Source organism: Micromys minutus (assembly GCF_963924665.1).
Source record: "Micromys minutus genome assembly, chromosome: 16".
Lineage (NCBI taxonomy): Eukaryota > Metazoa > Chordata > Mammalia > Rodentia > Muridae > Micromys > Micromys minutus.
The window spans coordinates 37,513,080-37,535,337 of record NC_137985.1 but is presented as its reverse complement, the minus strand read 5'-3'; the positions used below and the strand labels follow the sequence as shown (position 1 = coordinate 37,535,337).

The 22,258-nt window shown below is 49.4% G+C and overlaps 1 protein-coding gene across 4 annotated transcripts; it reads left to right on the top strand.

Annotated features, from left to right (window-relative positions):
* The first annotated feature begins 6,070 nt into the window (after nucleotides 1–6,070).
* NLRX1 (NLR family member X1) lies at nucleotides 6,071–21,298 on the top strand. Of its 4 annotated transcripts, none has more exons than XM_080930754.1 (10): nucleotides 6,071–6,158; nucleotides 8,080–8,201; nucleotides 8,661–8,730; nucleotides 9,096–9,184; nucleotides 9,612–10,231; nucleotides 10,918–11,739; nucleotides 16,928–17,523; nucleotides 18,296–18,382; nucleotides 19,535–19,786; nucleotides 20,246–21,297. In XM_080930754.1, the coding sequence occupies exons 2-10, from the start codon at nucleotides 8,132–8,134 to the stop codon at nucleotides 20,565–20,567; spliced, it is 2,928 nt and encodes a 975-aa protein (XP_080786880.1). In that variant the 5' UTR covers nucleotides 6,071–6,158; nucleotides 8,080–8,131; the 3' UTR covers nucleotides 20,568–21,297. The 4 variants fall into 4 exon arrangements, with proteins under 4 accessions (XP_080786880.1, XP_080786883.1, XP_080786882.1 ...); XM_080930756.1 differs by having other exon boundaries at nucleotides 6,083–6,158; nucleotides 8,088–8,201; nucleotides 20,246–21,298; XM_080930755.1 differs by lacking the exon at nucleotides 6,071–6,158 and adding an exon at nucleotides 7,477–7,583.
* The last annotated feature ends 960 nt before the right edge of the window (nucleotides 21,299–22,258 follow it).

Below are 22,258 nucleotides of genomic sequence, written 5' to 3'. Positions count from 1 at the left end.
AGCCTGGCTCCTACCTCTGCTGGGCAGGAAGCCCCCAGTTCCAGCCCTTTGGGACTGTTTTAAACTTGTAGACTTGGGCATTGGTTGCTGGTGCAGCCGCCCTCCTCTCCCTCAGCTGCTTCACAGGCTGACTGGCTGTGGGCTGTGGATCCCAGCCTCAGCCCCAGAGGTAGGGCTCCAGCCCTCCCATCAAGGCCGGGAGCCTTCCCAAGTTGATGCAGTTTGTAGCTTCCTCCCCACTGTCTCCAACACCTGCATGCAAAGACTGCCGGGAGGCTGCTGCCCTCCTCTGCCGAAAGCACCCTCCTCTGTTAGCCTTGGAGCTCCATGTTCTCTAGGCCTTGACTTACAAGCAATCAGATTGACCCCCTCTGGGGTCCCCACCACACTAGTGTTGGTAAACTGCTATCATGTTGGAGTCCCAGGGCTGGGCCCTGGTGGGGTCCCCAGGGAGTCCCATCATGGACATTGAATGGAGCAAGGAGGGACTCTGGAAGCTTCCTCCTCCCCTTTTCTCCCCACACCCACTTTGGCTAATTTGAACCACCTGTTGAGACAGAAGCTGGGTTTTCTGTCTGGGCCACCACTCCCAATCCTGGAGATTGGAGAGAGCATGGGATGTCCCGGCCCCTTCCCCAAGCCTTTGGTCAGGGTAGATCTCAATGGCACCTCTGCAATAATGTCTGTGTCACTCTCCCATCTGCCACAGGAACTGGAGAATGCACTTTATTCTGGGGGGGCGTGAGTCAAGGAGGTCCCCATCCTCCCTCCTTGCTGCTCCTGAGGCTCAGTTCCACGGGTTCCTCTCCTCTCCAGAGTCACATCACAGGCACACAAAGGCCACCGGGCAATCTCAGCCCTACACAGGCACCATCCCTTATGGCTCAGAGGAGGAGTGACCGTGGCAGGGACCTGATGGTGGTGGCAGGAGGGCAGTCCCAATGTCCTCCTGCAGAATCCCACTTTGGAAGCTAAGAATGAGGCTGGTGTGACCCAGTGTGGCTCCAGGCTCTGCAGGTGTCTATCTCCCAGTCTTCCCTCCCTCTTGAGCCAGGGGTTGGCACTGGCCTCCAGGAGGTCAGAATCCAACAAGCACAAGAATGGGCATAGCTGGCCTCAGCCACTGCTCCCCCATGGCCCTCCTTTTGTGCCCCAAGCTGACACTCGCTCTCCCGCCCCTTCTCCAGCTGCCTGCTGCTCACTCAAACTTCTGTTCACATACATCCATCTTCCAGTCAGCATCTGGATCCTGGACATCAGAGCAGCGAAGCCCGGATACCAGGCGGCAGACACGCCTGTCTATCTTCTTGGTGGGTCCGGGATCATCCTATATCTGGTTTCTCCTTCTCCAGGACTCTTTCCCCAGTCCCTGTGCTCACACCTCCGTATCTGCCCCCAGGTTATTCTCATTACACAGAGACCAGTTGTATTTGTGGGATTTCACCCATTATTAATAAAACCTATATTTATACAGTATGTGGGGCGTGAATGTGGATTTGCCATCTGCTACCAGAAGCTATAGGAGGAGGTCTTCAAAACACTTGGCAAAGATGTCTGCCAGCTTTGGGGATCCTGTTGCAGGGATGTTAAGTCTTAGGCATGTGTCAAATTCATGAACATATATCCTATGAAATATTTGTGTTGTACTTCCTGCCTGACCAAAACTTCAGCGCCAACCCGCACTGTTCTTTGTCATCATCCCCATTTTTCATGTGAGGTAAGGGTGACATTGGCCCTTAAGCAGTAGAAATGGAACCTTGAGGGCTGGGCATGTAGCTCAGCTGGCTGAGTGCTTGCTTAGCATGCATGAAGACTAGGTTCAGTCCTCAGCGCTGGATAATCCAGGTGTAGTGGTATGCACAAGTTATTCAGAACTGGGAAAGTGGACAAGGAGGGTGGAAGCTCAAAGTCACCCTTAGTTACCTAGGGAGTTCAAAGCCAACCTGAACAACATGCGACCCTGCTTAAAGATGGGCAGGGTAAGAAATGGAATATAGAGACCAAATCTTCTGCTACCAGACTCCTTTCTCTCAGCACTGGTCTTGGTCTAGGGCTCTTGGTCACTGTTGAGTCTGCAAGCTGTGCGTGAGCACTTATGTCTGATGCATAGGTATATTACCAAAGGGGTCCGCGACTCTGTCCGCGGCTCATGGAGCCCTGATAGTGCCTAGAGGGGAGGGAGAGTGGCAGCCAGTGGTTTTCAGAAAGAGCAATGGGAAACAAAAAAGTTTCCAGAGCTGTGGTTCTCAGGCTTTCTAACGCTGTGGCCCTTTAAAACAGTTCCTCATGTGGTGGTGAGCCCCAACCATAAAATTATTCCATTGCTACTTCATAACTGTAATTTTGCTACTGTTGTGAATCGTAATGTAAACATCTGATATATAGGATATCTGGTATTTGACTCGTGTGGGGTCCTGACTCATAGGTTAAGAACCACTGCCCTAGACCTTTATCTGCCCCCAGGATGGGAGTGGCAGGGACCTGAGTGGGTTTACTTTAATTTTCTCTTTTCCTTTCCATATTTTTTTTTAAATTGGGCCACCTATACCAGGGCTGAGCCAGCAGTAATCAACACTACACAAGAGGTTTGGAGTGGGCAAGTGTTCTGAGGTCTGAGGGTCTTGAGACTTGGTGGCAGATGGCCCAGCAGTATATGTCTCATCTTCTCCTGGGCCTGAGGGTTGGGAGGTTGAAAGAACCTACTGAAAGCAGCCCAGGCAGCTGTCTGGACACCACAGTTGTAACCTAGGTAGAAGTATTATGTACTGGACTAGGGTCCAAACGGGTTGAGTACTTAACTGTAGACAGACAAACTTCATTTCTTACAAAGACTTGGAGTGGGGGGGGAGTTGGGAGAACCTGAATCCTGGGTTGTTTTAGGGGGGCATTTAGGGGCCTTCTTTCTGGGGTGATGCTGATAAAGAGCTCATCAAAAGTTAAAGGTCTTTCCATCAGCCAGTTTTCCTGCCTCCCTCCCTCTCTCCTTTCTTTTTCTTCTTCGTTTTTCTTGTTTCTTTGTGACAGGGTCTCACTATGTAAACCTGGCTGGCCTGAAGCTTACTATGTAAACCAGGCTGGCCTCAAACTCCAGGACTTGCCTACCTCAGCCTCCTGAGTGTTAGGATTAAGGGTCACCATACAGAGATGCTTTTATTTTTCTCTAATATTAGTTTTTATTACTTATTTATCTGGGGGAGCTTATTTATTATTTATTCTTATACCGGTTCTCATATGGTGCAGGCTAGCCTTGAACTTACAATGTCACTGCTGAGCTGTCCTAGCTTTTGATTTTCTTTCACCTACCTAATACTACACTTTCAGGCAGGCATATTTGGTTTATGCATTGAGTTGCAAATTAAACTCAGGGCATAGAAGGCAAGGACTATACCAACTGGGCTATATCTCCAGGCTCCTTCTTGACCAAGCAGCCCAGGTTTTCCTAGAATTTAAAACAATCCGGTAAGCACCAGAATGAGCAACCATTGTGAATTAGTTTTCCCTTCAGATTATTCGTTTACTGTTTCAATTTGTATTTGCTTGATTATTTGGCTGCGGGTTGAACCTAAGACCTGGCCCATTCCCAGACCTTTTAAGTTGTTTTACGCTTTTAGACAAGTTGGTTGTCATTGCCTGGGTTGCCTCTGAGCTCCAACTATAACTTAGGCAGGGCTTGGATTTATAACTGTCTGTCCTCGGCCTCCTAAAGAGCTGGGATGACCTTCAAGTCCTTTGGCTGGTTCTCTTTTAAAACTCATCTTCAGCCCATACTAAATACACTTTACTCTGAGCCACACTCTAAGCCCCAAATGAAACAGGTCTGAAATAATCAAATACCTTTGATTTGAAGTTCCACAGAGACTAGAGAGGGCAAACAGCCCTTCTGAAGCCAGGAATCACCTTCAGACACAGAGGATACTTGGACCACAGTTCACAAGATTCAGAGAGAGAGAGAGCTTTTGATTTCCACAGCAACCCCAAGCGGGGACAGTGCTACCATTATCTCCTCTTACAGAGAAGGAACCTGCGGTGGGCAGAGGCCACAAGCAAGCTCTCCAGACACTACTCTAGCTACTGCTTTGCTGTCTCCTCCTTCCAACAACCTGCCTGGAACCAACACGTCTGGCAATGGATGCTCTCCTGTGCCCACCTGTCAGGCCTCAGCGACTGTGTTCTCAGCATGCTGCCTCTGTGTCAGGGCCTGTGCAAAGTGCTGAAGGGCAGAGTTGGTCAAGATGGTTTTCTGTGCCGTGGCTCTCAGAGCACCTGGTGGCCCATACTGAGGCCAGACAACAGAAGACATGCCTGCAGCGTGACTCACAGCCCTCCTGTCTGCAGAGGCTAGTCAAATTATATGTTAATATAATTACCCACACAGTTGTCATACTCATAGGGAGAAGGGAATGGTTTTGCTGTGAGCAATGAACAATAATTGTAGCCAGGTGACAGTTGACTTCCATGGCAAGGTAAGTAGAGAGAAACTACTGGACCCTAAGTGTCACCCTGAGACTATATTCCTGGAGATGCCCATATCATTCAACTCCTCTAGAAGAAATTTATTTATTTGTTTGTTTGTTTATCTATCCATTCATCCATCCATCCACTTGTTTGAAGACAGGGTTTCTCTGTGTAGCCCTGGCTATCCTGGAACTTGCCCTGTAGACCAGGCTTGCCTTGAACTCAGAGACCCACCTGCCTCTGCCTTCTTGTGCTGGGATTAAAGGCATGTGCTACCTCCACCCAGTCTCTTTTGTTTTAAATATTTTAAAAAATGATGTGTATGGGTGTTTTGCTTGCATGTTTATTTGTACACCATTTACGTGCAGTGCCTGAAGAGGCCAAAAGAGGGCGTCAGATTCACTGAGAATGGAGTTAAAGCTGGTTGTGGGCTGCCCCGTATGCTGGGAATGGAACCCAGGTCCTCTGGAAGAGCAGCCAGTGCTCTTAACTGCAGAACCATCTCTCCAATCTTAGAACATCTTTTAAAATGCAAATATGCCCTTTTCCATGCTGCCCAGTATGCCCTTCCGACTTCCTAACAGGCAGTTCAAATGTCACGGTCTCTGCTAGAAGCAGGTAGTAATTTTCCTAATAGTTGGCCTCGGCCTCTGAAGAAATTCTTTGTCAGTATGGTGGGTCCCTCTGCTTGGCAGCCCAGGGTGAGTGTTCAGGACTGGCCTAACACCACACATGGAACGAATGGATAATCGCCTAGATGAAATTATCACCATTCTTTCCTGTTCCAACGGCGGCTAGACCACAAAAACCTCTTCCCAGCACTGGCTTGAGGAGCTTGTCTCTTGAGTTCTCTAGTTCATGTCGGTTCTCTGCACTGCACACCGCGTTTGCATGTGGAGGCGTTCCTTGATTGAGGGTTACTCTGCCAGCTCGGTTACAAGAACCTTGGGTGTTCCTTGAATGGAAGGGATGAGGGTTGGGTTTTTGGAACCCGGAAGTCCCAAGACTAAAACCATGACGGGATGTCTGACAGGAAGAACAGGTTGGAGAAGGAAGTATCTACCAGTATCCGTTTTTCCTTCCTGGCAAAGTGATCAGAGGACACCCCCCCCCCCATTAGTCCTAGGACTGAATGACACAGAAGAGGAGGTCCAAGAAGGGCTCAGTCTTCTGCCTGGAGGTAAGCTATGGTTGTGACCAGGAAGAGAGGTCAGGAAGTCCTGGGGATGAGTATGTCAGGATAAGGAAGGTCTAGACGGTAGCTTTTGTTCTGACTCATCTACTTCCAACAGGGACGACCTGCGCGAGTCATTTACTCTTCCGCGCATCCGTGTCTTCGTCTGTAAAATGGGCTTTATCAACAAGTCCAGACTTGGAGGTGCATGAGGTCATCGGCTGGTCCTGACGCTTGGGAACCTGCAGGGGGCAGTACGGGAACTTGGGTCCTGGGAAGACCGGGTGGGGCCGGAATCCCCGCCCCGCGCCGGCTTCCTTGATCCCCCTACTGCAGGTCTCCGCTCAGTGCGCTCGGGTGTCCAGGCCGGGCGGGGTTCCAGAGTGGGCCGGACTGAGCGCTGGCTGGAGGGCGGAGACGGGCTAGACGCGCGGTGCCGAACGAGCCGGGGAAGCTGGGAGCCAGCGGGAGACGCCGGCCTCCTTCTCTCTGGGCCGCGGCGACGGGCACCAGGGCCTAGGCAACCTGGGTAAAGGCCTAACTGGGTCGATCGCCCCTCCGGCCCCTGGCTGGACGGCTGCGCTGGGCCCCGGAAGCAAGAGCCGGGCAGCTGGGTCGCGGGAGCGGGCAAGTGGCACTTGGAGTTTTGCTGGAGCTTGGGCGCTGAATACGGGCCTACTGGCAGCTTCACTTTGCTCCCCGAAGCCAAGTGGGAGTGGGAAAGCTGTTTGGGACCCAGTCTGGTGGGGGAGCTCCTCACCTTGTTGCACACTTCTTTGGATTAGTGCCATGACAACTGCTTGGTTAGAGAATTATCCTAGACCTTGCGGGTCTTATCTTGACTCAGTGAACCTGGAGCTGATTTATGTCAATCCTGGGATTTGCCAGGTGTCTAGGACCTTTCTCCAGCCCCCGAGACTCCTGTTTCTAGCCCACTCAACACCTCAGCCAGCTCCTGCCCTGGCTAGCTGTGGTAAAGCAGGTTGTTCAATGCAGGCTCTTCCCAAGTTTGCCCTCCCTTCAGCCCCAGCGTCAGTGAGGGAGGTCACGCCAGCATAGGGGCACATGCATGTCAGGGAACTCAGGGCGGGCAGAAGAGACTCCTTGGGAAAGAGTACCAAGAGCAGTACCTTCGAAGAGTATTAGTGTCTGAGATTCTGATAAAGGAGATGCTAACCAAAGTATAGGGACTAAGTTAGCAAGGTGGGAGTAAGAATCCAATAGTAGTCCTGGGGGACACGGCATGGGCGGGCGGGGGGGGGGCAAACCTGGAAAAATAGCTTGTGTAGGCCTGGGTTTCATAGCTGTCAAGTAGGAGTTGAGGTAGCTGGTTTCTGCAGGGCATGAGGGAGTGGAATAGGCCAACAGTGGAGGCACAGAGGAAATGAGGTTTTGTAAGGTTTGGAAGGATCTGTTAGATCTGAGATGATGGAATAAAGACACTGGCAAACCGCAGTAGGGAGAGATCTGTGGGACCACCACTGCTAGCTGTAGGGGAAGGATTTGAATAGAGAGCCAGGGCTTGGGGGAGCTCTGTGGCAAAATAACCAGAGGCGGGGAGCTGACAGGCCCGGTTGCCCCCCCTGATGTGAGGCAGAGGCAGCACATCCTTGTATCAAACAGGAAGCTCACTCACACCTTCATTTATTATTTATCCCAGCCTTGCATAAAAGTCAGAGGGACAATAAAGTGGTACGGTCATTAAAACTCAGCTAAGAGGATCTGATGGCTGTGTCGAAAAAGGGAGAAGGAAATGAGTAAGGATGAGTGTGGGGGGGGAACCCAGGCTCAGAAGAGGCCTGCCAGTGAGCACAGGGTTCCTCTCTGAGCTCGCTAGCAGCCAAGCAAAAAGAAAACCTAAAAGCAGACGACTGGGCTGGAACTCTGGGAAGAGGCAGCTGTGAAACTTCAGTGCCAGGCAGGAGCTGGTAGAAGATAAAACAGAATCACTCAGGTTAGGATTATCCTTGCTGAGGAGAGCTAGAAGCCAGGCCAGGGCTTCAAAGGCTTCTTTTATACAAAGGAGGAAGGGCCTCCCTTGGGAGATGGTCCGTTCTTAGATACGAGGGGTAACGGTTGGAGGAGGGGGAGGTATGTGTGAGTGCCTGCCATGTGTATGTGTGTGTCTGTATGTATGTGTGTGTGCACATGTGTGTATGTGTGTGTATGCACATGTGTGTGTGTATGTGTGTGTGATGTGGGAGGTTCGATGGCCATACATTCACAACACTTTTTTTTTAATTTACCTTATTTTTTAAAAATTTACCTTATTGGTGTTTTGTTTGTTCTTAAGTTTTTCTTTTATACATTTATGTATTTGTTTATGGTGGGTGTGGGAGCAGTTCTGTCCTGTAGGTTCCTGGAGTGGAAGTCAGGTCCTCAGGCTTGTTAGCTGGAGTTCTTGCCCCTTGAACCATTTGCCAGGCCCATTCACACTTCTCTTTTTGCAGGGCAACAGGAAAGAAAGTGGTTCTAAGTGTTCCAGGCTCCAGTTTTCCTAGGATGAGGTGGGGCTGCCATTTGCCCAGGACCTCTTGGGGCTCTGGCCTGGGAAGAACACCCCAGCTATCAGGTAAGCAGGAAGCTGAGGTTTCTGTTTTGACACACCAGGTTCACCAGTTCCAACTGTGTGGCACCGTAGCTGGTGTCCTTCTACATGTCCCTCACCTCCCAGAGTCTCTTTTTCCCATCTTAGACAAGCCAAGCTGGGCCCTTTCTAGCTGTTTCAATCTAATTTTTCATCCAAGACATTAGCTTCATGTTGGCTCTGTACCAGACTGTGGGTTAGGTTTTTGATATATAATTGTGAACAAAACCAGATGTGAGCCCTGCTCTCATGAAGGGGGAAATGGATGATAATCAAATAATCATATGGCTAAATAGAAGATTATATAATAATTGATATTTAGGAATAGCACATGCTACTACAAGAGCAAATAGGAGGGGGAGTTGATGTCAGTGTTGGGATGTGCACCAGAGGCGGGGAGATGTGGCTGGGTCTGCAGATGCTGCCTCTTCCTTCTCTCTGCAGATGAGCGTATCTCCTTTCTGATCCAATCGAGCTGGCCCTTTAAAGGAGTACATCCCGTTAGGCCTCCTAGGTGAGACCTGGGAGTGTGCCTCAGAACACAGCTAGACATAGCTCGGGAGATGGGAATGGTCAGGATCTCCTAGGAGAGAGGGTTGGGTTTCTTTGGGTGGGAAGGGTACAGGACAACTTTCAAGGATCTGGAAGAAGTTAGCTTAGAGCATGTAGGTACATAATAATGGGGAATGGGATAAATCTGGCAGAGGCCAGTCTGAGTCTCAAGCAGGCACAGTTAGGGGTGGAAGGGCCAGGTCTCAGTCCTTGGGAAGGGCAAGAGTCTGGGCCTCATCTTAGAAAATACAGACTGGACTGGACTGAGCCCATGCCAGGGTTCACGGCAGTTCCAAACCTCAGACCATCCCTTGTCTTTGCTCTCAGGGCCTTTATCCGTCACCATGGAAACTCAGCAGACAGTGCTCCCCAACCAGGGAGGCATGGGCAGCTGTTCAGGAGCGTCTCTGCTGCTGGTAAAGGATGGGTGTGGAGGGAAGAGGGGCCTAGGAAGATGAGGACAGGCACAGAGGATTCATCGCTGTCAGCGACTGGTGGCCTCTCACTCCTGTCCCCCAACCCTCTTGTCATCTGAGCATCCCTTATGCTGTGCACAGGGACCACATACAAAGCACCGTCAGAGACATTCTCTCCCTTCCTTGAGACAACTTTGGGTCCAGTAGCCAGGTGTCAGGAAGCCAGTCAGCCCAGGCTCAGCATAATTTGTTCAAAGAATCCATATTTTCTGTCATAGGGCTCTAAACCTTCTGAGCAATCTATTGGATGAAGGAGTTAGTTCTATGTGCTCATACCATAATGGGTTCCTGCAACTCTTAAGTTCTCTGTGTTGTCTCCCTACGCTGACCTTGCCTTGACCAAATGTCCTTCGATTTCTCATCCCAGAAGCTATCCAACGGCATCGCCGGAACCTCACTGAGTGGTTTAGCCGGCTGCCCAGAGAGGAGCGCCAGTTTGGACCAACCTTTGCTCTAGACACAGTTCACGTTGACCCTGTGATCCGAGAGAGCACCCCAGATGACCTGCTTCGTCCATCCACGGAGCTGGCCACGGGGCATCAGCGAACCCAGGCAGAGCTCCCTCCACTGGCCCTGTCTCAGCTCTTTGACCCAGATGCCTGTGGGCGCCGTGTGCAGACAGTGGTACTGTATGGGACTGTGGGTACTGGCAAGAGCACATTGGTACGCAAGATGGTTTTAGACTGGTGTTATGGGAGACTGCCTGCCTTTGAGCTGCTCATCCCCTTCTCCTGTGAGGACCTGTCATCCCTGGGCCCCACCCCAGCTTCCTTGTGCCAACTTGTGGCCCAGCGCTACACACCCCTGAAGGAGGTGTTGCCCCTGATGACTGCTGCCGGGTCCCGCCTGCTCTTTGTACTCCATGGCTTAGAGCGCCTCAACCTTGACTTCCGGCTAGCAGGCACAGGGCTTTGCAGTGACCCCGAGGAACCGGGGGCACCAGCTGCCATCATGGTCAACCTGCTGCGCAAATACATGCTTCCTGAGGTGGGTTGCCCCCTGCCACGCCCTGTCACTGCTGTCCCTTAACCTGCCCCGTAGGGAATTTTACATTCTTCTTTAAAATTTTTATTTTTTTAATGTATATGAGTCCACTGTAGCTGTCTTCAGACACACCAGAAGAGGACATCAGATTCCATTACAGATGGTTGTGAGCCGCCATGTGGTTGCTGGGATTTGAACTCAGGACCTCTGGAAGAGCAGTCAGTGCTCTTAACCACTGAACCATCTCTCCAGTCCGGAGTTTTCCCTTCTTAGCCTACATGGTTGCTCTGTAAGACAACACCGCCTGGGTTAGTTCACCTTGGTCCTTCCTAAATGCGAGACCCTGAGCAAGTCACTCTCCCACCCAAACTTGTGTGTTCTTCTATCCTCGTTCTATACAGGTTAAGTGAGATACCACATATCAAGTGCCCTGGGCCATAGTAGATAATCAGTAGTTGATATTGTTAAGTCCTTTGCACAGGTTCTCACTGTGTAACTCTGGCAGGCCTGGAGCTCACAGAGATCTACCTGTCTCTGCCTCTCAAGTACTGGGACTAAAGGCATGTGCCACTGTGCCCAGCACTGTTTGTCAAAATGTCAATAACTATGTTCCTCTTCATGCTTGGAGACAATCAGGTTTCTTGAGACACAGATGTTTCTTTCTTAACCTTTAATCATATCCTTCCCAGGCCAGCATTCTGGTAACCACCCGGCCCTCCGCCATTGGCCGTATCCCTAGCAAGTACGTGGGCCGCTATGGTGAAATCTGCGGCTTCTCTGATACCAACCTGCAGAAGCTCTACTTCCAGCTCCGCCTTAACCAGCCTGATTGTGGGTATGGTGCTGGGGGTGCAGGTGTCTCAGTCACACCAGCACAGCGGGACAATCTGATTCAAATGCTGTCCCGAAACCTGGAGGGACACCACCAGATTGCCGCTGCCTGCTTTCTACCCTCCTATTGCTGGCTTGTCTGTGCTACCTTGCACTTCCTGCATGCTCCCACACCTGCTGGTCAGACTCTCACAAGCATCTACACCAGCTTTCTACGTCTGAACTTCAATGGGGAAACACTGGACAGCACCCACCCCTCCAATTTATCCCTGATGTCCTATGCAGCCCGGACTATGGGCAAGTTGGCTTATGAGGGGGTATCATCCCGAAAGACCTACTTCTCCGAAGAGGATGTTCGTGGCTGCCTGGAAGCTGGCATCAAGACAGAGGAGGAGTTTCAACTGCTCCAGATCTTCCGCCGAGATGCCCTGAGGTTTTTCCTGGCCCCGTGTGTGGAACCAGGGCACCTGGGTACCTTCGTATTCACTGTGCCTGCCATGCAGGAATATCTGGCTGCCCTCTACATCGTGCTTGGCTTGCGCAAGACAGCTCTGCAGCGGGTGGGCAAAGACGTGTTTGAATTTGTGGGCCGTGTTGGGGAAGATGTCAGCCTGGTATTGAGCATTGTGGCTAAGCTGTTGCCCCTGCGGATTCTGCCTGTGCTATTCAACTTACTCAAGGTAATGATTCCTGCCATTGATACACACATAGGCTCACACACATGCACACACACACACACACACACACACCACATCAGCAGGCACATACATCTCCCAGATACACACACACCTAATACTACCCAACACTATCCAAGAAACACACACACACACACCCCTTGCTAGTCATCCTAAGATCTGATGATCCTGTATATATCCTTGCTCTTCTCCCAGTGGGTCAAGGCTATCTCTTGCATATATGGAAATCTGGGAATTTGGCTTTTAGTGGGATTGAGGCCTAAGGAATGGGAGAAAAGAAGCCACAGGAAGGCTTGGGGACTAAGAAGGGAATTGAGGTTACGAGGACTTTTGAAACAATTTCACAAAAATTCCTAACAAGGATTTTTTTTTTTAAATTTTCCCAACTTTTGCTATTGGTAGGCACAGGAATTCAGTACAGTCTCATTTGCAAGCCCAGAAACTCCCACGCACCCCTCTGCCCCTTTTGGTAGTGTTGAAGATTGAGCCCAGGGCCTTACACATCATAGGCAACTGTTCTAACCACTGAGCTACATGCCCAGTAACCCCATGCTCAGAAACTCACTTGTGCCTGCTCCTTCAGAAGCGAGCAGGGCTGAGGAGCAATGACTCATCCTAACTCAATAGCCGGAGACAGGGTTATAAAGCAGATATCATTTATTCATCTGTTCTGGGAGGATGAATGACATAGGTAATTGGTTTAGGATGGTCCATCCTGGGTGAAGGTCTACTCTAGAAACCAGCCAGCAGGACTGAGGGCGATGCTGTGAGCAGGGCGGATATGGGATGTTCCTGAGGGATGTGGGGGCTGCCAGGCTCCGCTGATGTCTACCAGATGCCTGAGATGCTTTGTCCTCTGTTTGCGAGTCAATTCTGGCAATCTGGAGATCCCTTTTATAACTTGAAGAAATGGGGTTGGAGAGATGGTGCCATTGCTAAAATCCTTGCATCACAAGTCTGAGTATTTCGGTGTGGATCTCCAGAACCCAGAGAAACTCACAGCTCCCCTAGAACAAGCCAGATAGCAAGCTCTTGTTCTGATTCAGGGACCCTGCCCCAAAGAATACAGTGAAAGAATGATTGAGGATGATTCCTGGGATCAATTTTGGGCACATGAGTTCACACGCACCCTCACACATATCCCCACACACCTGGGAACATGCATCTACACACACGGGAAAAAATAATGAGTTGAGAAAATTTAGGTACATGAACTTGTCTAATATGCCCATAGCAAGAAGAACAGCTGGGATTTGAACTCAGGGTTTGTGACTCTTCCCCAGTTAATCTTGGTATCAGGTCTTGAGAAGGCAGAACACTGGTTAGTGCTACAGAACTGACCTTTACCTTTTTTTGAGGCAACAAAGTATGAAGATTAAGAACAGAAATGCAGTGACCAAGAGATCTGAGTTCAAGTCCCAAGCTCTGCCACCTACTAGCTGTGTAACCTTGATTAAGTTACTTAAGCTCTGCCCTAGATGTCTATTAAATGGGGCAATAACAGAATTTATTCATTGACATCATTTAAAGCTCAAATGAATCCTTGGGGGGTCTGGCACGTAGTAAGTGCCATTTCATTGTTTGTAAAATGTAAAATAGGGACTAGCAAAATGTCTCAGTGAGTAAAGAGGCTTGCCTTTCAATCCTAGTGGCCTGGCTTTGACCCTCAGAATTCACGTAAAAGTAGAAGGAGGGGACCAAGTATAATGGCTCATACCTTTAATCCAGACCCTCAAGAGGCAGAGGCAGGCTGATCTCTGTGAATCTCAGACTAGTCTGGTCTATTTTACATAGTGAATTATAGGCCAGCCAGGGCTACATAGTGGGACTTTTCTCCCTAAAGTAAATTATTTTTGTTTTTCAATAAGAAACCAACTAACTTCTCAGAGTTGTCCTCTGACACACACACACACACACACACATATATATGTATGTGTGTATTCATGTACGTGTGTATGTGCACACACATGCACACACAGAGAGTAATAATCATAAAAAATAAAAGCAAACTTATGTGGCCTGACCCTCTCATGCCATCACCTCAGACAGAAAGGTCATGGCCACTGCTGAGGCCTGGAAACCTTTGAGAATGGAATCAGTGAAGACTCTGGTACCCTGTAGGATTGAGGGCCCTTTGTTATCCTGAAATCATGCCTCAAACCTTCGTAGGAGATAATCCTTGTAGAGTGTTAGGTTCATGAACCTAACTTTTCCTTCCTATTGGGCACCCTACATAAGCCAGGCCAATGCTTAACCACTGAGCAACACCCTCAGCCCTCTCCATGATGGTCCTAGTAACTCATTTTCACAAGGTGACAGTTTCTGGGCTTGTCCCTGAATCAGTGTTGAGTACTATGACTTCCAAGGCAAGAGCCTCACATTTGAAAACTGAACAATAACAGAGGTCAGAGGAGGTACCATCAAACACTGTTGTTTCTTTGTGAGGATGAGAGGGGACATAGCAAACCTCTGCAGTTGTAATTCATTTCTTTGTCAAATATCTCAGTCCCTGCTGTGTGTTGGGTGATGTGTTAGGTTTGTGGGGAAATCAAGTGATGTTTCTGAAGGTTCCTGACTTTTCTAACATGTGCATTCTTTTCTTTTTTAAAGATTTATTTATTTAGTTATTTTATGTGAGTACAATGTGGCTGTTTTCAGACAGACCAGAAGAGGGCTTCAGATCCCATTACAGATGGTTGTGAGCCACCATGTGGTTGCTGGGAATTGAACTCAAGACCTTGGAAAAAGCAGCTAGTGCTCTTAACCGATGAGCCATCTCTCCAGCTCCCAGTTCTTGACTTTTCTGATTTCACAGACCAAACACAAAAGTCAACGTGCCTATGCAATGAAAAATGATGAGTGCCTGTCAGAGAAGTTCTGTTGTTCTAAGAGAAATAGATAACTCTGGTTTGAGTGGTCAGGAAAGCCTTGTGGAAGAGCATTTAAACTTATTTTTTATAGGATTACCCAAGAGGAAAATTGGTGTGGCAGGCACTCTAGCAAGCAGCTCCTGAAGGCTCTGAAAGAGGGGGAAACCCCAGCACTGTGAGGAGGGCAAGGAAAATTGGGAGGAAGGGAACACAGGGAGCAGGGTGGAGCCTTAGCTGAGGACCATGAAGTGGCAGGAGCCACATCATCACGGTCACTTTGATGATCAGGATGTTGGAAGGGTTGATACATTTATAACATGGGGTCTGGTCTCCAACTGAGTGCCCAAGCCTTACATCTGTTGTTCTATCTCTGTGCATCTGTCACATGGCTGATTGCAAATATGTGAGCCGGATGTGGCAGTGTGGGTTTGCAATCCTAGCACTTGGGAGGCAGAGGCAGGAGGATGAGGAACTCAGTCATCTTCAGGTACAAAATGATCCTGGGTTATGCCTGGGACACAAGACCTCATCTTAAGAGAGGACAATAGGAGAAGGAGGAAGAGGAGGAGGAAGAAGAGAAGAACAGGAACAAGAAAATATTTGACTGTCAGGGCCTAGTGGTAACTGCCTGCAATACTAGTACTCTGGAGGTTAAACCAGGGGGACCTTGAGGTCAAGGCTAATGTGGACTCCAACAGTAGGAACCTGTCTTTTTTTTTTTTTTTAAGTTCTTTTTTTTTAGTTCTGACTGTTCTGGAACTTTCTCTGTAGTAGATCAGGTTGACCTTGATCTCAAAGATCTGCCTGAGATTAAAGGCATCCTTCTCCATCTTCTGACAAGAGCTGTTTTAATAATAATAAAAAAACAAAAACAAAAAACAAAACAAAACCAAAATCTCAATAGAGGAAAAGATTTGAAAGAAGATTTTTTTGGGAGCTAGAGAGATGGCTGAGGAGTTAAGAGTTCCCAGCACCAGTGTTAAGCGGCTCACAACCACCTGTAACTCCAGCCTTGGTGAGTCCTTTGGCCATCTCAGGTACCTGCACTCATGTGCAAATACCTACATACATACATTTAATTAAAATTTAAAAAATCTTTAAAAGATATGCAAGGAGCCAGGGAGATGGATGGCTCAGTGGTTAAGAGCACATACTCTTTCAGAGGACCTGGGCTCTATTCCCAGTACCCATGTGGTGGCTCACGACCATTTATAATTCTAGTCCCAGAGGATCCAATGTACCCTTCTGACCTCCACAGGCACCAGACACAGGTATAGTGCACATACATACATACCTACAGGCAAAACACTCATGCACATATTAAAAATAAAAATGAAATCATCAAAACAAAAGTGAATGTAAAGTGAGTGGGGTGTGGTTCTATGATTGAGCGTGTGCTTAACATTCGTGAAGCCTTGGGCTCAATCCTCAACACTCCCTCCGTCAAAAAGTACCTGTATTAAACAGGTATACACAGGTCCTCTTCAACACGATATGGTGCTGTTTATCCAGCATAAATAGCTACCACATAGCCATTCTACACTTAGCATTTACATTGTATTAAGCATTTCAAGTAGTCCAGAGATTATTTAATATATAGTAGGGTGTGCATAAACTATATGCACAAATACTGACTCGATTACATAAGGGACTTGGGCACCCAGACATATGTGATATCATTTTTAAAAATGATTTAGTTAGTTAGTTAGTTGATGTATATGGGTACACTGTAGCTGTCTTCAGTCACACCAGAAGAGGGCATGCATCAGATCCCATTACAGATGGTTATGAGCCACCATGTGTATGCTGGGAATTGAACTCACGACCTCTGGAGGAGAAACAATCAGTGCTCTTAACCACTAAGCCATCTCTCCAGTCCCACATATGTGATATTTATGAAGGATCCAGAACCAATTCTCTGTGGAAGGACAACTGTATTCATTCTTCCTCTCCACCTCCAGGACTGGGAAATGAACTGGTGCTTGGGCAAAAGGAAGAGATCCCTAACATCTGGAATGCATGAGACAAGTGTTTGAGAGATGACCCTAGAAAAGTCAGTTTTGGGCTAGATTATGAAATGTTTCATATTCCAGGCTAAATGTTTGGACTTTGCCTCACAGGTTGTAGGAAGCCATGGAGGGTGTCCCAGTGAGGGGACGTAGCCCAATCTGCAAGTGGTGTTGTGAGTTCAAGGGGAGACGCCAAGGTTAGAACAGTCGGAGGTTGTGTCAATCTTGAACTGAACCTTGGAGGCTTGATTGGATGTTTGGAAGGCCACACCCTCTCCCATGCTTCTTTTCCAGGTGGTTCCTCGAGTGTTCGGTCGCATGGTGAGTAAGAGTCGGGAGGCAGTGGCTCAGGCCATGGTGCTGGAGATGTTCCGAGAGGAAGACTACTACAATGATGATGTTCTGGATCAGATGGGTGCCAGCATCCTGGGTGTGGAGGGCCCCCGGCGCCACCCAGATGAACCCCCTGAGGATGAAGTCTTTGAGCTCTTCCCTATGTTCATGGGTGGACTTCTCTCTGCCCACAACCGGGCGGTGCTGGCTCAGCTTGGTTGTCCCATCAAGAACCTCGATGCCCTGGAGAATGCCCAGGCGATCAAGAAAAAACTGGGAAAGATGGGTCGGCAGGTGCTGCCCCCCTCGGAGCTTCTTGACCATCTCTTCTTTCACTATGAGTTCCAGAACCAGCGCTTCTCGGCTGAGGTGCTGGGCTCTCTACGCCAGCTCAATTTAGCAGGTGTGCGCATGACACCTCTCAAGTGCACCGTGGTAGCCTCTGTACTGGGAAGTGGAAGGCACCCCCTGGATGAGGTGAACTTGGCCTCCTGCCAGCTGGACCCCGCTGGGCTACACACTCTCATGCCTGTCCTCCTGCGTGCCCGGAAACTGGGGTGAGGACTAATCCTTATGCACAGGCAAGAGGGGAGGAAAGGGTTGGAGGGGCAGCAGGAGAGAGACGGTACTAGGGAGACCACAGGAATGAAGAAGAACCAGGGGGGGACACAGGTGAGATGGCTTTCTGTTGCTATAGCAACACCTAAGGCTAGCTATTTTCTAAAGAAAAGAGGTCTGTCAGGCAGAAGCAGTGCTGTGCGTTTGAGTCCAGCATGAGCTACACAGTGAATTCCGGGCCAGCCTGGGCTATATAAGGCCTTAACTCGAGAAAAAGAAAAGGAGAGAGGAGTTTACCATTTTGGAAGCTAAAAGGCTATGCATGGATTTGTCTTCTAGTAAAGCTCTCTCAGGCTGCATTGCAACACGGCAGAGGAGCAGAGAAGGACCCGGCTGTGTACAAAGAAGGCTCTGAAGGCACATAGAGAGGCTTTGCTTTAGACTGCCCACTGTGTTGGGCACCAAATCCCTCCAAGTCTAGTGAATGCTAAGTGCAGATTTCTACCCTGCCTGATCCTCAAACCAGGCTCCATCTCTCAAAGGCTCTCCCTTCCTGCAGTACAGCTACAAACCTCCAATCCATGTCCCTTGATATAAGCGACCACAGCAGGGCGGGATGGAGAAGACATGGGCAGAGGAGACTTTAGTAACAGGGGACACAGGATGTGTGGATGGCAGGAAGCAGGCTGGTGAGGAGGCATACTCCATGGAAAGGCCCCATGCTCACCCGATTTCTTGGTTTCTTGCCTCCCATCTCTGGCCACCTTCTAGGTTACAACTCAACAGTCTGGGCCCCGAGGCCTGTAGGGACCTCCGAGACCTGCTGTTACATGACCAATGCCAGATTACCACTCTCCGGTGAGTGTTCTATAGCAGAGGCCTGGTGGGAGACTCTGGCTCTTCCCATGGCCTCAGATATGGTGTGCATTGCAGCTGCCTTGGCATTAGGAAAGAGGTTATCTGGGCCCTGGCTGGCTCCCTGCCCAGGTCCACCACAAGCATCTGAAAGGAGCAAGGGGATGGCTCACAACCTTAACCCCAGCACTAGGGAGGCACAGAGATCTCTGAGTTCAAAGTCGGCCTGGTCTATAGAGCAACATTCAGTATAGCCAGGACTACACAAGAAACTCTGTCTCAAGCTAACAAACAAATAAATACAAAGGAACAAGAAAGATACCCATAGTGGGTGCTAAGAAAGCCTTTCTCCTGGCTAACAGCAGCCTGGGGGACAGGAAGGCTGCAGTAATTCCTGGGCTAGTTGCCTGGCAACAGAACCCCTGGTCGCTGCAGACTCACCATAATGCTGGGTACTCTCTAGTTGCTCCCAAGGTCTAGTTGGCTGATTTCCTAGGAACCAAGAAGCCTGGGAGCCCCAGTTTTTATGAGGACCCGGAGAGGTGAATGAAGAAGAAGAAAGGGGTTGAAGGGAGCCTCTGGTGAGATGGTTCAGGAGGTGAAAGTGTCTGGTGCCAAGCCTGAAAAAATTGAATTTAATCCCCAGAGCTCACATATTGGTTGGAAGGAAGAAAAGAACCAGTTCCCACAAGTGTCCTCTGACCTCTGCAGCCCCTCCCTTCCCCCACTTCACTCCCACAGGCACACATGCATAGAATAAGTAAATGTTTTGTTTTGTTTTGTTTTGTTTTTTTTAATGAAAAGGGGGTGGGGAGTGAGATGGTAGAAAGACCAGATAGGAGGGAGGAACAAAGGTTGGGGAGGCTGTCAGGGAAGGTATAATCGGACTAATAGAACCAAAGAGTGAGCTAGGTAGGAAGGAAGGTCAGGAGGCTGGAGAAATAGAGAGGGCAGGGGGAGGCTATTTGCTTTCCTTCACGCTTCCTCCTGGGCAGGAGCCACTCCTCATTTCACTGTCCCTTTGTCTGGGCTCCATTTCTGTGTTCAGACTGTTCTCCAACCCAGATGTGCCCCCTTTGGCTAAGGTCTTAACACCCAGTTTGGGTATCTACAATGCCCCATCCCCCCCAACCTTGCTTTGCCTGTGGCCTTTAGGCTGTCCAACAACCCACTGACAGCAGCAGGGGTGCGCTTGCTGATGGACGGTCTGGCAGGAAACACTTCAGTGACACACCTGTCCCTACTGCATACTGACCTTGGAGATGAGGGACTGGAGCTGCTGGCTGCTCAGCTGGACCGCAACAAACAACTACAGGAACTGAACGTGGCCTACAATGGTGCTGGTGACACAGTGGCTCTGGCCTTGGCTAAGGCTGCTCGGGAACACCCTTCCCTGGAGCTGCTGCAGTAAGTCCTGCTCATGTCCCCAGGCCTCAACCCTGCTTATGACCTTTCCTTATTATGTTCTTCCTACTTCAGGGGTTGCTGTGGACCTGAAACTATTCTCTTTATTCCCTTTGTGATCCTGGTTTGCTGAGTGCTGAGCTAACCCAAGTCCTCTGTGACTGTTCCTTACCCTACCGCCATTTCTCCCAGGGTCTCTGGTCACACTGAATGTTTCCATTGGCTTCTACCTCTGCCTCTGGCTTATTACAGATTCTTTTCGTGATGCTAGGGAGTGAACCCAGGGTTCTGTGCATGCTAAGCACTCTACCACACGAGCCTTATCTTCAGATTATTACACTTGTCCCCTCCCATTCAGCAGCCTGAAGGGAGTTATAAGGCTTCCTGCTTTCTGTCTCTCCACCTTGGGCCTTTCTTCTCAAAACCCTGATGAATGAATCTTCCCATCTCTTTCTCCTCCAGCCTGTACTTCAATGATCTGAGTTCAGAGGGCCGCCAGGTTCTTCGGGATTTGGGTGGCTCTGGCGAAGGTGGTGCCCGGGTTGTAGCCTCCCTGACAGAGGGGACAGCGGTGTCTGAGTACTGGTCAGTGATCCTTAGTGAAATCCAGCGCAACCTCAACAGCTGGGACCCGTTCCGGGTCCAGAGCCATCTCAAGCTGCTGCTCCGTGATCTGGAAGATAGCCGAAGTGCCACCCTTAATCCTTGGCGCAAAGCTCAGCTTCTTCGAGTGGAGAGCGAGGTCAAGACTCTTCTGGAGAAGCTGGGAAGCTCTGGACACTGAGACAGTGACAGCTGTGACAGCTATGGGACCACTGGCTCCCTCTGTGGCTTCCTAGCTTATACAGTTCCTTCCAGAAAGACCCCTTCAGTTCTGCAGCCCAAGCAATGGGTAAAACTGTGCTGCCCTCAGGCCCAACTAGTCCAGCCTAGAATTCTCAAGGTCAAATATGATGAATGGATGTTGGACTTGGATATGGAACATGTCACCTCTCCCTTTGCCTAGAAGGATGAAGGCTATGGCATGTCAGTGGCCAAATTGCCCTGTGACGCCACCACTAGTCTTTTCTCTTCCTCCTCTGATTGTTTGCCATGCTGGGGGTTCAACCATCCGGCAGATGTACTGGGTGGCTCCCCATCCTGCCTTACTCTCACCTCTGGCCACAAAATGTTCTCACACTGGTGCTTTTCCCAGCCTCATGTCTCTGAAATGCACAGGTATCAACGGCTCCAAGGCTACGAAGGACAAGTGTGCCCACCTTGCTGCTATTAAAAAGCTGCGTGTCTTCCACTCTCCGTGGTCTCCACTTCCTTGTCTGGTGCTTCCAAGAAAGGGTTAGTTTGGTTTACCTTCTACTGCAGTTGGCCCCTGGCCACCAGACTCAGAGGCAGAAGTGTGCCCGCATAGTGTTGCTGGAGTTCTTAGTGTCAATCAAGCTAAGCTCTGCCACTCATCCTGCTTAAGCCATTTAAAAAGAGGATAGTGAACAAGCAGAGAAGGGCTGGAGAGATGGCTCAGCAGGTTCAGATACTCCCCGATCTTCCAGAGGACAGTGACTGAATTCCCAGCAACCACATGACAGCGGGACGGGGTGGAGGGGGTGAGGGAAGCCAACAGCCACTCCAGCTCTGGGTGGGGGTGGGGGAGATCCAACACCCTCCTGGCTTCTATGAAACAACTGTACCTTCTGCATCTCTCTTTTTCTTCTCTTCTCATTCACATATGCGCACGCAAACACACACACACACACACAAATAAAAAAACAAAATTAAAGCTTATGAAAGCAGGAAGATTTGTTTGAGGTGGCCACCCTGGGAAGAGAAACAAATAAGTAGGTCTGGTGACCCCAAAGCTCATCTTCAGGGTCCACCCCTGGGATTTAGTGTACTGAGCAGTCCCGTCAGGACTCGGTGACTGTTCTACTTCATCCATCTTGGTGGTCTGACAAATCGAACTTCTTCATGAAACCTCCTTTTTGGGAGTCAGGTTCTGGCTGACGTCAGGGCTTCATCTTTTCTCTTCCTCGGTTTAAGATTCCCGGAGAAACTCCAATTCTTTGAGATCCATTGTTCGGAATAGTCTGATAGGCAGAGGGAGAGGCTCAAATATCTTTAGATAACTTTGTTGCTGGAAGGCCTGTGTGTGAGATCCTGACGTGAGGTTGTTCATGCTGGGCCTTTGAATTCCTATAACTCTTCTCATACTTACTGCCCCAGCTTGAGATGACAGTGATCTGCTTTGTGTTGTGCATAAGATCAACTGGGTCTTAAGAGAAAGAAAGGGCACAAGACTGGAGGCAGAAGGAACCCATACTTGTACTTTCCAGAGAATAAGTCCCATAGCTGTTAACCATTACCCCAATGCTTCCTTGCAGCGTCTTCAAGAAGGCGTGACTCGGGAGGGGGCAGGTGGGAGGGTCAGCTGGTTATAATGAACCTTGTCCCTACTCTTAAGTCCTGGGTCACTGATCCAAC

What these genes read in the sequence shown, in the direction of transcription:
- NLRX1 (XM_080930756.1), top strand. Translation starts at nt 8,132, where the DNA reads ATGAGGTGGGGCTGCCATTTGCCCAGGACCTCTTGGGGCTCTGGCCTG. An exon ending in CATCCCGTTAGGCCTCCTAG is followed by an intron (nt 8,731 to 9,095) that starts GTGAGACCTGGG and finishes CTTTGCTCTCAG; the next exon opens with GGCCTTTATCCGTCACCATG. An exon ending in CAGGAGCGTCTCTGCTGCTG is followed by an intron (nt 9,185 to 9,611) that starts GTAAAGGATGGG and finishes TTCTCATCCCAG; the next exon opens with AAGCTATCCAACGGCATCGC.